At 34.2% G+C, this 17,872-nt stretch overlaps 1 protein-coding gene across 3 annotated transcripts in view; it reads left to right on the top strand.

Annotated features, from left to right (window-relative positions):
- Positions 1-17,872, top strand: part of Kansl1l (KAT8 regulatory NSL complex subunit 1-like) — a 104,864-nt gene that overhangs the window by 78,451 nt on the left and 8,541 nt on the right. For all 3 annotated transcript variants that reach the window (XM_013009123.1, XM_013009142.1, XM_013009133.1), the window contains 5 exons: positions 5,561-5,723; positions 6,195-6,302; positions 14,172-14,297; positions 16,574-16,692; positions 17,126-17,250. In XM_013009123.1, the coding sequence (XP_012864577.1) occupies positions 5,561-5,723; positions 6,195-6,302; positions 14,172-14,297; positions 16,574-16,692; positions 17,126-17,250 (641 nt within the window). The remainder of the gene's footprint in view (positions 1-5,560; positions 5,724-6,194; positions 6,303-14,171; positions 14,298-16,573; positions 16,693-17,125; positions 17,251-17,872) is intronic.

Raw genomic sequence — 17,872 nt, 5'->3', positions numbered from 1 at the left:
GAAAAATTTTATGTCTTTTAGAAGATAAACCCTAAATCACATTCTTTTAACTTGTGTGGTCTTTAGCTCTAAGTGGTTTTTCTATGTCCATTCTTCCTAATGTAGTGTATTAATTTTTCAAAGCACTGAGGAAAGAATGGAAAATATTTTCCATCTCTGTTGCTTATTATAATTGATTGATAGGGTCTTTTGGTTTTCTAAAGCATCATTTGAGAGAGATTTTGGCTTCTGGGCTTGGGAAACTAATGCTATGATTAATAAACAATACTTACAACAAATAATGGGAAGCCTAGTAACAGACATGCTATACTATTTGCCCTTCCTATACTGAAGTGTCATTATACCAGTAGTAACACGTTAAAATTAGTAATCACTTTCCATATTGTTTAGGAGGTAATACATACACACATATATAAATGAATGCAGTGCTTTATAATTTATAGGTCACTATTCCTGCAACTTGGGAAGTGCTTAGCAGTTTCTTGAAACAGCAGTACTAGTTTCTATATTGAATACATATTATCAAAAAACTGTGTTAAAATGTTAAATCTGTGACAGCTTTATTTTTATAAAGTTTTTAGAGTTTTAAATGTTAACTCATGTTCTCATGTTTTTAGTCATTTGAAATGTTTCTAAGCAATGAAAAATTTTATTGATTATTTCATGTTTTTAGCCTGTTGTGTATCTTATTATTCCTTTTTATTTTTATTCCTGCCTTTTATTCCTACCCCTTTTCTTTGTAGACGCAAAGTAGTCTGGGTACATAAAGAACACAGATATGTAATAATCTTCTTTTGACTTCTTCAAAATCAAAAATGCATTACCACGGGGCTGCGAAGTTGGCTCAGTGATAGAATGCTTGCCTTGCATGCATGAAGCCCTGGGTTCAAGTCCTCTGTACCACATAAGCAGAAAAAAGCCAGAAGTAGCTCAAGTGGTAGGGTGCTAGCCTTGAGCTGAAGAGCTGAGGGACAGCACCTAGGCCCAGAGTTAAGGCCCTACGACCAACAACAACAACAAAGCATTACCACAACTGAATCCTTATAAAAGACAAACTATTTAATTACCTAATACATAATAAGTCCTATGTGAGAAGAGTTCTGACTTTAGTAACAGCGTACTTTTAGAATAAATGGACAGATATGCAAATTCTTCTAAGTATTTTATTGTTATAAGGAGAGACCAAAGTTTGAGTTTTTGATATTCTGCTATGATGCCAGTTATCTACACTATTTCTGATAAATCTTAAGAGAATTTTTCAGCCTTATTGCTCAGACAATATAGTTCTTAGCAGAGTTCTATATTTACTTACCACTTACTTGCTTACATAACATCAATTTTCCCTAATTTTAATTTTTTTGGGGGGGTGTCCAGTTGTGGGCTTGAACTCTGGGCCTGGGCGCTGTCCCTCAGCTCTTCAGCTCAAGGCTAGTGCTCTACCACTTGAGCCACAACGCCACTTCCGGCTTTTTTTCTTTTTGCTTATGTGGTACTGAGGAATCGAATCCAGGGCCTTATGCATGCAAGGCAAGCACTCTACCACTGAGCCACCTTTCCTGCCCAGTTTTCCCTTTCTTTTTAAAAAATAGAACCTAAATTATATCCAAAGTGGTATTCAACCAAAACACATTTTAGCACATTTTCCCATAGATGACTATAAAGGGCAAAGTCCATATAAAATGAACACAGTCCATTTATGAAAAGTCTATTTTTTTATGAAAGCTGATTTAATAAGAAATAAAGGACTGGAAGTATAGCATACAGGTAAAGAGCTTACTGGCCTATGTGTCATTAGACTCTGTTCCTAGCACTATACACAAAAGGTGTGTGTGTGTGTGTGTGTGTGTGTGTGTGTGTGTATGTGTATTATCCTTAAACAAACTGAATGATTTTATGATCAAATTCTATTAAACAGTTAAAAAGTAATTCCAACCCTACACAATCAAAAGAAAAGTAACTGAGTATTGTATACTTTTATATAAACAAAAGGAACATTTTCAAATAGGCTTATCTCCTTATGAACATAGAAACTGTAGAGAAATCTCAACAATAAAACATACTGAGAAAATCAGCTTTGCACTGTTTTTAATGTTAACAAATAAATTAGTTTGCCACTTATAGAAGAGAAATCATTTGGTTATCTAAACAGTATAGAAAACAAGCTTTGATTACAAAAACAACAACTCTGGAATAGAAAGTAACTTTCTTAATGCGATTTAAAAATGCCATCAAGTCTGCAATGACATAGGAGGTCCACTCTTGTTACGGGTAGTCTGCCTTTTACTACAACCTTGTTGCAAAAGTAAGAAAAGTTAGGAATTTGGAGAAGATTCAAAATGGTCACCTCTTCTTTAAAGAATCCCTAAAGAATACAGATGAATTCATAGTAACTTTATATATAGTATATGTAATATATATTATTTTTCAGTAAAAGGAAAATTAATTTAAAAATAATTAGAATTGGATAAAATATTAAATAACTTTGTAATGTACAAGTCCAATGACAGGAAGTCTATAAAACTTTAGAGATATTAAAGAAAACTTAGGGTGAGATATACACATTCATCTTCAGAAAAATGAACTATTGCAAAAATGTCAATTACTTCCACATTCTACATTCACCTATAACTTTAGTCTCTAGCAAAATCTCATCAGTTTATTTATCCATGTGCTTAGATATGTGTGTGAATGCTTAGATCTTGACATTCCTTTTTGAATTGCACATGCCAATGTAAAAGGTCAAGAAAAAAATGTGACATTCTCAAAGAACACAGTGAAAGGATTTGTCCTATCAGATGCAAATATTACTTTAAAATCACAAAACTAAAGAGTTTGGCATTGGTGCAGGGTTGCATAGGCAAGTAAACAAAAAACAGTCACAAGAGCTCAGAGACAGACTTTATATATATGGACATGAGATATTTGAAGAGAGGTCAGGAAAAGACAACTTTTAAGTTAGTAGTGCCAGGATAGTTATATAATTATCCATATAAGTGAAAATGCAGTTTGGATAAACTGCAGAATTAAACATAAAAGAAAATACTGAGAAGTGTTCTAGAAGATAATATGTAATGTTTTTCTCAGAACAGGAGAATATTGTTATAAATCTACAAAATTAACAACATTAAAATGAAAAATTTCAGTTTAGTAAACAGAAAGCAAGCTGGGCACCAGAGGCTCTTGCTTATAATCTTGGTTACTAAGTGGGGCTAAGATATGAGGATTGAGGTTCTAAGCCAGCCTAGGCAGGAAAGCCTACCAGACTGTTATCTCTAATTAACAAACAAGGAAGTTGGAAGTGGAGATATGGGTCTAGTGGTAGAAAGCTAGGGTTTTTGTTTTGTTTTTTGAGCTTCTTCTGCTCCAGGCCAGTGCTCTGCCAGTTGAGTATAGCACCCTTTCGGCTTGAGTAGTTTATTGGAGATTAAGAGTCCTGCAATTTTTCTGCCTGGGCAGGCTGTGAACCACAAGCCTCAGATCTCAGCCTCCTGAGTAGTTAGGATTACAGGCGTGAGCCATTGGCACAGGGCTAGAATGCTAGCTTTAAGCATCAAAACTCAGGGACAGTGCACAGCCTGAGTTCAAGCCCCAGGACTTTGACAAAGCAAACACAAAAACAAAACACAGAAAACAAGCCTATGTAGAAGGTATTTGTCACACACATGACAACCTTAGAGCACCTAGTTAGAATAACTAGTAAAAGAAGAAAATACCAACCAATTTAAAATGAGCAAAAAACTAGACCATGCCATTTAACAAACAAGACATTCTATCCACTTATAAATTTACAGTGTGGCCACTTCATGTTCATTTGAAAGAGAAAAGTAAAACAATTTAGTATTGTTTATAGCTACCAAAAAGGAAAAAAAATTAAAGAAAAATAATACATTTTGGTGTGTCTATGAAGCAATATGACTGCTTATACACAGTACTGTGGAGTAACTAATTTTTTTTTTAAGAATTTGATAAATATCACTGAAGACAGAAATGCCCATAGTTTGGGGCTGTTTTAAAAGGTATCTAAAGGATTTTGTAGAACAATGAGTGGTTTTGTATAACATCATGATCTATACATAGTACTCAAGTACTGTATAGGACAGCTACAAATTAGAAACGGTCCCTGATAGTCATATCATCAAATTCTGTACCACAGTGGAAATAGAAACATGAAGCAAAAACAAATTTGGACTTATACCAAATTCAGAGACAAGCAAAATTAATATTATTTAGGGAAACACAACATGAGATGAAAGCATAAAAACTGAGATTATAAATTATAGGGTCGTGGCTACCTCTGATCAAATGAGCCTTCAGCCAAAGCCACTTTGGAATGAAGGCAGTCTTCTGTTTCTTCACCAGGCTAAGAACTACATGTGATAATATTTTTAACTTTTATCTTTCTATTTTAGACAATGTTATATTCTTTTGGTATTCTTAAACCATTTATTTATTTAGTCAGTCAGTCACGGGTCTTGAACTCTGGGCCTGGGTGCTGTCCTTCAGCTCTTCAGCTCAAGGCTAGTGCTTTACCACTTGAGCCACAGCGCCACTTCCTCTTAAATCATTTTAGAAGCTTAAAATTCTGTGGATAAATTATACAGAAAACTGGAAAATGCTTTTTAAAAGTGTGACTTTTAAAAAATAGTGCATGATTCAAAAGGAAATATTTGAGTGAACAGGTATGAGTTTTTAAAAAAAACCCTATTTCAGATTTATGATTCCCTAGTTAATAATCAGTGTTGCTGACCTTATTTTCATACGCTTGCTGGCCATGTATGCATATTCTTTGGGAAATGCTGAGTCTTTTGCCCATTTTAAAATTGAGTTTACTTTTGTAAAGATATAAATTCTATTTTACTTTTACTTGATATGTGATTTACGTATGCTTTGTCCAATTCTACAGGTGTTCTTCTGCTTTCTTGAAAATGAAGTTTGGTTTTCTTGAAACATAGTATTGCACTATGTACCCAAAGTGGGCTTTGAACTCTCAATTCTCCTGTCTTAGCCTCTTGAGTCCTGGGATTACAGTTGTGCACCACTATGCCTGCTCATTGATAATGACTTTTGATGCATAGAAGTTTTAAATTCTGATGAAGTCCAGCCTATTGCTTCTTTTGTCTTTCATGTTATTGGTTTCTTATTTAAAACTCAACTATCAATGCCAATATAATGTGGTTTTTTTTGGTGTGTTTTCTTCTGAGATATTTGCAGTTTCTGCTTTTCAAGTCATTCATCCATTCTAAGTTATTTCGGAAGGTGGTATGAAGTAGGAGCTCACTTTCATTCCTTGCTTTTTTCACTGTGCACATCTTATTGTCCTAGTACCATTTGTTGATGAAACTATTCTTTTCCCAATGAATTGTCTTGGCACCCATAAACAGTTCTTCACTAGCTTCTCTCATTTGGTCTATAGCATTTTAAAGGTCTCCATCAAAGGTGAATACTTAAGCCAGGATTTTCTACTGGTATTATTCAGATTCCGTATATCTGTTAACAGTGTGTCATGTAGTTTTTAAGCAATAGTGAAGCTTTTAAATGATCTTTTTTTTTTCTCTTGCAGACTTTACCTTCAAAAGAAACATTTTTAAATGCTACACAAATGCCTTGTCTTCAGTCATCTTCAACTTGGAGTAACTGTGAACACAACTTAAAGTCTCAGACACTCAGAGAACATGTCTCAGAGTTAGATTCTTCTTTCCATTCTGTTCTCTCACTGCCATCAGGTAAGCCTCGTCAAAAATATTGAAGCATCTTCAAATATATTCTATAGTAAAACCTAATCGTTAAATGTGTTTTATCCATCATCACTACACAGTGTTATTAGAATCTAGTCACATGTTCTATGTGTAAGTTAATTTTTCCAATTTCTTAAAATTGGTTTATTTTGAAATGTTACTAGCTTTTAATCTCCTTTGTTAAATGTGAACCCCTTTTTTGGTAACAGGGCTATGCTGAAATGCTTCTCAGTAATTATTTTAGTAGTACATCCATGGTGTTTGTTTTTAAATTTTCCATTAAGTATATCAATTGTATATAACATTTTCATGCCTGAATAGAATGTGCTTTGATCACACCCTCACCTGATTACCTTATTGTCCCTCTTTACTGTTCTCGGTGGTCCAACCTTTTTTCCTTCCAAACACATCCTGTAAAGAGTGATACTTACTTAAAATATTTTTGTTTCATTTTTCCAGATGTGCCTCTCCATTTTCATTTTGAAACGTTTTTGAAGAAGAATGAAATCAAAGGAAATCTTGCTGAAAATAAGTTTGTAGGAGGATGCATCATCTCACCACCACCTGGTAGGCCACATTTTCATATTTTGTACTTTATAGACCTTTTTATATTCTACACACTCATTACTTTTGCATTCTAAGTAAATAAAATTTAACAAAAGATTTAATATACATCTTTAATTTTTATTTTATAGTTTATTTTTTTGTTGGTCGTAGGGCTTGTACTCTGGGCCTGGGCGCTGTCCCTCAGCTCTTCAGCTCAAGGCTAGGACTCTACCACTTGAGCCACTTATGGCCTTTTCTGCTTATGTGGTGCTGAGGAATCAAACTCAGGGTCTCATGCATACCAGGCAAACACTCTACCACTGAGCCACTTTCCCAGCCCCCATCTATAATTTTTAATATTTACCTTCTTCAATTACACACACACAGAAAATACACGAGTTGTCTAGCATGCATGAAGTCCTTGCATTCAATCTCTAGCATCAGAAAAGAAAGAAAAAAAAAGAAGAAAACAGGATAAAACATGCCTGTTTTATCCTTGTGAGTGAAAATTAAGAAATAATTTTGAAATAATAATAGGATTTTTTAAAAATAAACTTGGGAAATAGCATTCATCTCTGAAAAATTAATAAGGATATCAACTTTCTATTAGTCTTATTTTTAGTGCAGTGTAATTTAAACTTTAAGTAGATTTGATTAAAATAATTCCATAGTCTATTGGAAAGATTAAAAAAGTGAAATATAAAAGGAACTGTTAGAAAAATATTAGCTCCATCATATACATATAGCACACATTCCAAAAGTCCGTAAATTAGCACAGATTTCTACTTTGCTCTTATTTTGAAAAATATATTCATGCAATACCCTATGGTACTTTATGCATATTTGTTTACAACATATTTATATATTTTAAAATATAGTACATAAGTATTTCCTACATTTATATCAATGAGAAAATGAAGAACCCTTTAATAAACAATAGTTTTTCTGAGTAAATATTTTCATATATTCATTCCATTATGATGAATCAGAATGAATTTTAGTTGGTTCTGAGAATTTTTAATTAAAAGATTAAAACTACGTAATAAGACTTAAAATAAATTATAATGAAATGCTCATGAGTGCTCTGAAAGAGTATGAAAGCACTGACTATACTTGGAAGGAATTACAAAGAAGAAAAGCTTCAACAACAATCTGTCTGCAAAGTGAAAAATATTAATACCAAACTAAGATAATTTCCTGATGAAATTACCATCTATCCCAAGAGTCAAACAAATGCATGTTAGACTTAAGTTTTATAGTTTTTAAGGCTGTTAATTAATATTGCTCCATGGTAGAAAGGGGTAGGGTTCAATGGCCAGCACTGAAGAAAAAAAAAACCATTCTAATAACAATAATTCAATAAGAATGTGAAAAAAAATCATCCTAGTCATATGATAATGTATCTGATTGAAGTTAACAGGAACTTACATGAAGGAAACTTCAACAGTTTACTAAGGACCATGAGAGGATTTTTTTCTATAGGGAAAGAAAAAATATCCGGTACATGCCAGAAGGCAGTTTTAAATTATCAAATTGATGTATAAATAGTATGTAATTCTAATCAGAGTCACAGAGATATGTGTTTTTAAGAATTATACTTGTTTCATAATTCTTTGTGTTTTGCTTTGTTTTCTGAGGTAGTCTCGGTGTGTAGTGCATCCTGGCCTCATGGTCCTCATGGAATTCATGGACCTCTTTCCTCAGCTTCCTAGTACTTCTAACTGTGTGTGCACCCATGCCTGGCTGATATATTTTATTTCAATAAAGTGAATCTGAGGAGAAAATCTGGAGGATAACCAGTAAAAATGTTTAAAGAAAAAATATTTTATAAAGTTATTATCAATAAACTATTGGAGAAATGATGGAAGCCAGATCATGAAAACTAAATAAGAAGCTAGAGACAGATTCAACGTTTCATTGTATGATAAAAGGAAGTATTATTCTATTAGTATGGAAATAACTGATCTATAAATATTAATGACAACCAAGTCTTGCTGTGTTCCTTATATGGCACCAGTGATTGAAGGACTAGCTCTTATTATACTTAAGTAAACGTCCCCAAATTGAGTTGAATAATAGTAGAGCAAATTAGCCTAAAACAAATGCTCTAAAGAATAAAACAACAACTTTCATTTTTAATTTGTACAGATGAAAATTAAATAATGATTCATGAAACAGTATCTGCTCTTACATGGTACATTAAAACACATTTAATATAAATGAATACTGAAGTATATTACTGAGGTAAAAATGGCATTCTTAGTTATTTTAGATAAGACTAAGAACATGCATAGAAACCTTCTGGGAAGCAGTCAGATTTGTTCACAAGGTGTAATGAATTTCTTATAAGCTCACTCTGGTGAAAAAGAAAAGTTTACTTTTGTACCTGCTCAAACTAAATGTTTACTTAACTGTTACTCCATATCCTGATCTGGTTATTCCAAGATGTATGAAACAATATTCACATATATTCATCATAAACTCTTTTTGTGATCAGAAATTTGCAACCACTTGAACATAAAAGCTATGATTACCAATTCTGGAGAATAACCTTAAAATACCTTAGGAGTTCCATAACAATAGAAACATGCTTATCAAACAATAATGGGATGTGGAAGCTTGAAAACACTTAATTTTGTATAAATTTGTAAAATTTAAATGATGTAAAAATGTTTATTATGTGCATCAAATGTAATGTGTAGACCTTGTTGGATTATCCAAACAAATCAACTTTTTTTGCCTAGAGAATAAGAACTTATTAGAGGTTAGATATAGGGAAAGGCTCAAGGACATTCAAGGTTCACAAAGGTTAAATGTTAACAATCACTAGTGAGTGATGGAGTCAGAAATAAGGCAGTTCTCTCTCTCTGACTCCTTTACTATTACTACCATGTACAACTTTTCAGCATTCAGGAAATGTGACCATAGATACTAGATATTAATGATTACTTTTGTCATATGTAATAACATTTAGACACCTACACATTACTTTATAAGTTAGTCAAGTTTGTTAAGGGATTCATGCTGACATGATAAAAAGAATTGTTTTTAAAATATTTCAACAAAAAAGGTGGGAGAGATAGAACAAGATTGGTCATGATTGATCACACTAAAGCTAAACAATAAGGAGTTCATTAGTCTGTTCATGTTTGAGTTTTGTCCATAGCAAAGATAAAGAACAATGAAAATACAAAGGAAAATCAGCAATTACTTATGCTTAGGGAAGAAAGCAAAACAAAAAAACAAAACTAGAACTTCATACATAGCATGTTCATGATGTGATTCACTGGGATGTATTCTGAGACATATCCATGAATACAATTATTTTAAGAATTTTCCACAATAGGAAGAATTTCATTGTGATGATGAAAAACAGGTATTTAAATAGTAGGTCTTAACAACAGTTGGTAACAACTATGATCTCCAACAGGTAGGTACATAATACCTAAATGCCATTGTGTCAAAGGGTTGTTAGGCAACAATCTGCAAAAATAATGAAACTTTGTTACAAGATAAAAGCACAAGCTGGTGCTGGTGGCTCATGCCTGTAATCCTAGCTACTCAGGAGGCTGAGATCTGAGGATCGCAGTTCAATGCCAGTCCGGGTAGGAAAGTCTGTGAGACTCTTACCTCCAATAAACCACTAGAAAACTGGAAGTGGCGCTGTGGAAAGTGGTAGAGCGCTCGCCTTGAGCTGAAGAGCTCAGAGATAGTGCCCAAGCCCAGAGTTCAAGCCCCACGACCGACAAAACAAACAAAAAAAAACAACTCAATTGCACATTTTAAATTATGAATTCATATCTGAAACATGCTCATACATGTATGTATGTATGGTTGAAAGGGAGTATGCAAAGTGAATGTATATGTATATGTGTATGTTATATGTATAAATTAGGTGATACTTCTATTGCTGCTGTTTGACTTGCAAATGTATCAGTAATGCAATGACATTATATGTCACATACAATAGCAAGTTAAGAGGCTGAAAAACTGGAGGATCATGACTCAATACAAGATCAGGCAACAAGTTTGCAAGACCCCTTTCCAAACAATAGATGCTGTACATGTTACCTAGCTACAGTGAGAAGGATAAAATAGAACTACATTTCTGGCTCAGACTGGGCAAAAAGCAAGACCCTATCTCAAACAGTGCAGAAAAAGGCTGGAGTTGTGGCTCAGTGGTTCAGTGCCTGCCTACCAAATGTGAGCTCTGAGCTAAAAAACCTAGTATGTCTGAGAGCTGGTGGCTCATGCCTATAATCAGAGCTACTTAGGAGGTTGAGATCTGAGTACCTTGGTTTAAATCAAGCCAAGGCAGCCAAGTCCATGAGATTCTTATCTCCAATAAACTACCAGAAAAGCTGGGAGTGCAACTGTGGTTCAAGGGTTGAAGTATTAGCCTTGAGCAGCTCTGGGACAGTGCTCAGGCTGTGAGTTCAAGCCCTAGGGGCTGGCTGACTGATACATGCGTGCATGCATCCATGTACACACACACGACAGATGGAATTGTTGACTTGAATGCTATAGTAATAAAGGATATATTCTTTTGTATACCAATCTCCCCTCCCCTCCCAAATAATTAAGCATTAAGTAGGTCATGGCATATGTGTTACTTGGTCATTAATTTTTGTTTTGTTAAGTGTTTTGACTTCTGTTGAGCACTTGCTCTGCCAGACAATCAAGTGACGAAGTATTAAAAAAAAGAAACAAAACAACAACAAAAAACAGAAATTAAGGGCAAAGAGGAGAGGTTAAGGGAGATGAAAAATGGGCAAAAGGAGAAACTCCACAAAGACCAACAAGAAAGGGCAGAGTGTCCCTAATCAGTGCTTCTAAAACTTTAATGTGCAAACATATGACAATTGAGGGTGTTGTTACAATGTAGACATTGATTCAAGAAGTCTAGATAGAATGGAACCCGAAATGCCTCATCCTAACAGTCTCAGCTGACTGAAATGCTTTTCACTTGTATTCTGTAAAGAGGTTTTAATGGAAACAAAATGGAGATCTAAAAGTGGAATGTGTACAAGTATCCAAAAATAGCTTGATATTCCTGCAGTGTAAAGTGGGTAAGTTAGGCAAATGTTTTTGTATATAATCAGAGCTTGGATTTATCCTGTACTGTCCTTCAGATTTTACATTTATAACAACATTGCTAATGGCAGGCAACAAGTAGGTAAAAGTTAAATTGAAAATCCAAATAAATACATGGTTAGCCTCATCATGACAAAATAGCACATACAAACAATGTAAGGAACCTGTCAAAACATTGAAGGTTATGAATAAGAGGGTCAAACTGTTTCAGACTTTAAGGAGATCTGACAACTGAATGTGATGTTGATTGGAAATTTCTATATAACCATTATAGGAATAACCTGTGAAATTTGAGTAAAGCCTTTAGAAGTGTGGCTATGTAGAATGTCCTTGTTTTTGAGATATACACACCAACATATTAAGGGTTAAGAAGCCTTATGTCAGGAATGAGTTCACAGTTGAAGCAAATGTGATAAAATGTTAACATTTGAGCAATCTAAGTGTATAAAAAGAAAGTTCTTTGTATCACTTCCTGTTTTCCTAGTTTGACTATATCAGTTTTCTTTTACAATGCACAGAGGAAAGAGGAACACCACTCATTGCACAAGCAATCCAGCCTTCACCACTCCTTTGAGCATGTTGATCTCATTTATCTTCCCCCAGCCTTTGTATTTTACATGTTCATGACATCTACATCATGAACATGTCTTTCCTATTCAGCCCCCATCATCTTTCTCCCTTCACCTGTTCTGCCGATCTCCTCAAAATTGCATTCATTCCCTTTATCAGGCCTAGATTCTAAATGAAAGAAAATGTGCCACTTGCTTGAATCTGGCCTCTCTCACTTAACATGACTAGCTCCAATTAAATTCATTTTTTTTTTTTGAAAAGGACATTTCAGTTCAGAGATATATGGTTGGATAATACTCTATTGCCAAATTTATGTCCAAATCTTCATTCCTTCACATTAAGCGCAATAATTTCTTAACTTATACTGCTGAAATAGCTTAGTTCTTATTTCCCTTTGATCACTGTAGCGGGGGAGGGGGGAGTTCATTTTCAAAATGTGAATTTAGTTTTCATTCCCCTCACTCCCATTAAGATATTTGAGGGAATGAAGGGCTCATAAAACCAACAGATGGGCTCCTGCCTACTTTTTTTTTTTTTTTTTGCTGCTTCCTGCAGCCTTGAGCATCTTTCTTACTTTTAATCTATCTTTAGCTGTCATGTACAACTGGGTTACTTTCTTCACATTCAAGTTCCTTGAAATAATAGAATTATAATTTTCTGAAGAAACCATTATTATTTCAAATATGACTTCCTCTTCATTGTCACTCTACACAGCTTTGTTCTCTTATTTTCCAGCTGTGTCTAGTCTTACTTAGCTCAGTTATGATGGTTTTGAGATGTAATTATAAACTTGCCAGTTCTGAGATTTTTTTTTTTTTTTTGCAAGGCCTGGGCACTGTCCCTGAACCTTTGTGCTCAAAGCTAGCACTCTACCAGTTGAGTCACAGTGCCATTTCTGGCCTTTTCTGCTTCTGAGACTTCTTTTGAGAGCACTCTTTTACTGGTCTTGCTTTAAAAATGTTATTTACATTTTCTGAATTCTCCAGTTAACTACTCCTTTAGGTGATTTTGCCATGTAAGTCTGTTCTCAGGTTGGAGGTTATGACTCACTGTTGTTGAGAAGGATAAGAGATTTACATCTATACATACTACTTCCCAATGGAATTGGGAAAGGGGAGGGAATTTTAATGTGGGCACTACTTTGATACCCAAGCTGGCCATTTCTCTGCGCTAGTGCTGATTTTGGTCTAATGCAGTAGCCTGGCTGAGGTAGGTATTAGCTTTCATAGTCCTATCATTTGCTTCATATAATTGTTGTGCTCCCATTTTTCTTCTCCTTTATATGGTTCTTGCAATTGATCATATTTTCATGACAGCTCTTTCCAGTATGCTTCTGACTTGGTTTTCTTCAAAGTCCATAGGATATCAGTTTTTCAAAAGTGCCTTATAAATTGTTTAAGTTCCTTTTCTGTTTACAAATGTGCTCATTTGTGCATAAGCCTATCTATAAAAATTCTGTCTACTATTTGTAGGGTGCTTTGCCATCTAATACTGGAATCCTCTTGTGACTATTTTTGGTAGGCTCTACTTTGATTTCAGTGCAGTGAGTTTGGCAATTTAGCCTAAATATTTATTCCCATACGTGCAAACCCCTTTCTAAAAGGGCATTAAACCATTACTGGATACCTAAGGTTCAAATAGATAGTGCTCTGGATGATAAATCCAGCATTTATTTGCAATTGCCATGGGAGATATATATTGCAAGTACTAACTCATTAATCTTCAGAAACCCAAGATAGCTGTTAGAAGAGGTTAACTGAGGTACAGATATTGACTTAAAACTCATGTTAAACATTTTTTTTTTAATTTAAAAAGTGAAATAGTGCTAGTCATTATCAGAGGGGAGGTAAAATCCAGTTCTTGTTTCCAAGGAGTCCCAAGTCTGTTGTGATCACATCAAATCTTACTTGGTCCTGAATTATTTAGGATTTAAAGGTAAACAACTTCAGATTCAGATCATAGTCAAACAAAATCTGAAATAATCTTCACTAATTTGGAAGACTTTGGGAATAGATTCCCTTCCCATCTTATTCTCTTAAAAAAAATGGAGCAAACATACTATTCCAGGTAATTTTAGTTTATGAGTTATCCATCTTGGTGCTCAATCATTTATTGCATTTATTACTGAACTAGTATCTTAAAATTCTACTCTGTTGTAAGTAGATCAAATTAGTATGTTATCTGTGATAAGGAATAAAATTTCACATTTCTTTACTTTTTTTTTAGTACACAGTACTTTGAATCAATGGAGAAATGGATATTCTCCTACTTGTAAGCCTCAACTGATGACAGAATCATCTGCACAACTCTTACAGGGAAGAAAGAAAAGGCATCTGAGTGAAACAGCATTAGGTAGGTTACAATAGGGATATGATCTTTAGTGTTAAATACTGAAAATAAAAGTCTCTTCAAATAACCCTGTCTCATGGGAGTTTATAAGACACGAATCACTAGTTACATAAATATTCATGACCCAGTAAGCATATTCATGTAATTCAGAATTTGTAGACTAGTTACCTATTTATGGCAAGTACTTCTTTTGCATATTTTCTGACTAGCTGTTTTCTATCTACTGTGGTCTGTAAAAGATTTAGTCTCCAAGGTTCTTCTGGACTCAAACTAGGACAATACAAGGCTGCCTGACACAAATCTACTATCATTTCTAAGTTCCTCAGGAATTTGAGAAAGTAGTCATGATGCAACTAAGGCACTCAGCCACCTTGTTCACATCTCCTTAGGAGGCTTTATACTTACAGTTCAAAGCTAATCAAGAAGTAGCAGTGGAAACAAGAACCCTTCTAATACCAGTGTGGTTTATTTTAGAGACTTGGAAAGGGAGTCATCAAGTTATTTACTGTTGGAGCTAATAAATAAATACAAATAAAACTGGCAAGATATACTCTGACCAGTAACTGAACAGTAATCAGTCTACATACCTTTTTGGTTCATCTTCATTGCTCTACTAAATATGAAACTATAGTCATTAGTTAAGTCTTCCCCTAATAACAGGTCAACAACATACTCAATTAAATTAGAAATTAATACCCTAAGTGTACTAAACTATAATTACACAAAATTGATTTCATTTCATTTCACAATCTCATTTTATAGATCAAACTTACTACCTTAAATTACTATCAAGTACATTGTGGCACCAAATGCACAAACTCTCACATGCCCAGACATCTCATTATTCTAAGTGTCTGTCTTCACTTTTAAGAACAGATAACTAAAGACTGCCTACCTTTAAAAAATATTAAAATATTCCATACATGAATTTTAAAAATACAGAAAAAAGATGTCAATTTCTTAATATGTGTTATGAGATGTACATTAACCAAGGTACAATATTTCACTTGAGTTGATTCATACTTCAATCCAGTTTCCAATTTGACAAATATACAGGGATGGAAAAGCAAATTAATTTATGTATCACAAATAAATGACTACCTAACTCTAAAACTGCAGGATATTTGCCTGGATGTTAAGAGAAATGAACTGAAGCCTCAGAAGTCCAAGAGATAATAAACAGTTTTAATATGCAGATCCTGATTTGAAGAAAGCCATCATAAAGGATATTTTTAACAATTGAGCAAATATAAATATGGACTAAGTATTAAGTGTTACAGTGTCTAGAAAAAGTTTTTTAAAAATTCCTACTGAATACAATGGGAGTAAGTGATTAGGTGGTAGCTAATACCGGTAACTCCAGCAACTCAGGAGGCAGACACAGGAAGATCACAATTTGGCGCCAGTCTGACATATACAGTAAGCCTCTGTCCTCTACTCTCCCTCCAAAAAAGGTGAATAAACATATTCACATACTGTAAGCAGGGGCTGGGAAGATGGCTCAGTGGTAGAGCGCTTGCCTTGCATGCATGAGGCCCTGGGTTCGATTCCTCAGCACCACATAAGCAAAAAGAAAAAAGCCAGAAGTGGTGCTGTGGCTCCATTGGTAGAGCACTAGCCTTGAGCTGAAGAGCTGAGAGACAGCGCCCAGGCCCAGAGTTCAGGCCCCATGACCGGACCCCAAAAACAATACAACACACAAAACAAAACAAAAAAAAACCCTGTAAGCAAAATAAATAACTTGAAAGGAACACTGATGCCAATAAACATTTAGTATCCTGAGTAAAGAAATACCATTCATAAAGTACAAGATGCTATAGAAATGAGTATGAGAGAACAAGAACTTTTAAAATATAGTACTCTATTGTAGAAAAATCTCAAAATGTGGTATTGATCTATATATAAAAATACTGTATAATTTATATAAGGATATATAAAGATATCTATGATCTATCTATAAAGTTAAGAAAATTAAGATTACTCTTGACAGTGCAGTCTCTACAGGTGTCACAGAAAACAAGAATGTGGTAGACAGTAGACAAGATTACTAAAGATGAAATATCCCTGAAGAACTATGCTATGAATTCAGAAAATGGAAATACTTATAGCAAGATTATGGGTTAAGATTCTTTGTAAATAACTTACTTTTGTTTGCCGATATATGAATTGTATAAAAAATAAGTAAGGACCAATTACTTCTCATCTAGTTGGGAAGGTAATTCTAAGATCCATTGGTCACATTTAAAGTATGATATTTTGAAGGCTTCTTTCCATGGCAGGAGAAAGGAGTACATTTGAAGAATTTCCCTTTCAACATACAGAACCAGGATCCCATTGCAATATCACGGCTGTCTCTAATGTCAATGTTCTATCAAGAATCCAGAGTTCATCATCACAAGTAAGTTTTTCCCCCCTGTACCACTCATGAAGCTTAAATACACTCTTGTTAATGCAAGTTCAGGACCAGTGTTTCTCTTTATCTGATCTGTTGTTGCTGAAGATGCTATCTAGCCTGGAATAGAAAGGCAAAAGGTAGAACCGTTTAGAAATGAACAGTGTAAAGCTTGAGGGAACAAGTTTAAATGAAGATTGTAATACTAATTATTTTCATAGCCTTTCCCAATAATGGAATATTTATAGACATAGACATTCTTTATTTGCCAAGATTATTCTGATTTACAAAAGACAGCCATACTTTATAGTCAGATTTTAATAAGTGTATTTATGAAGATTATGTCACACTCTGTATATTATTCTTCATTCACTAATTGAAGGATAACACCAAAAGTATCTAGACACTACTCTAAAGCAGTACAATATTTGTCTTGCAGACCACAGCACGACGGAGGTTAAGAAGTGAGAGTTCTTATGACATTGATAATATTGTGATTCCCATGTCATTAGTAGCCCCAGCTAAGTTAGAGAAACTCCAATATAAGGAAATACTTACTCCAAGGTATGTACATTTTTATCTATTTTTTCTTTCTTTAAAAACTTTAATATTTTACCTATTTGTTTTTAGTAAACTTAAATTCAGAGAGAAGGATACTGCTCTCCTTTCTTTGCTACTTATACAGCCATAGGGGAAATGAAAAAAAAAAAAGTACCCTGTAGTACCAAAACTACTGCAGTTTGTGTGTGTGTGTGTGTTTAAATTAAGAACTGACAATTTCTCAGTTAGTAAACTGAACATTCTAAGCCTTTTTTCACATTAAATTTTATTTAGGTACCTATATACATAGTACTTTACTACCTAAGTGACATAAAAGCTACAGCAACAAATAAATCTTTGCCACTAAACAGGCACAGAAAGCTGCAAAGAAAGCAACTGCATTTGCAAGAGGTTTCCAAGAGTGAGGCAGCAACACCTGTGACAATAAGAAACAATGCCTTAGTTTATCTGATTTGAGGAGTGAAGAAGTATAGGAATGATGGCACAAGGGGTGAACTGATTCAGCAGTAATACTCACTAGACACTGTGTTGGAAATGAACTATACAACTTGTGTGGGAGGGAAAAATCTGAGAGAGAATGAGGGGGTGACACTGTTCAAAAGGAAATATACTCATTGCCTGACTT

The sequence above is a fragment of the Dipodomys ordii genome, unplaced genomic scaffold, assembly GCF_000151885.1.
Source record: "Dipodomys ordii isolate 6190 unplaced genomic scaffold, Dord_2.0 Scaffold1, whole genome shotgun sequence".
Taxonomy (NCBI): domain Eukaryota; kingdom Metazoa; phylum Chordata; class Mammalia; order Rodentia; family Heteromyidae; genus Dipodomys; species Dipodomys ordii.
The sequence above is the reverse complement of the archived record's forward strand: the minus strand, read 5'-3'. Positions and strand labels throughout refer to the sequence as shown.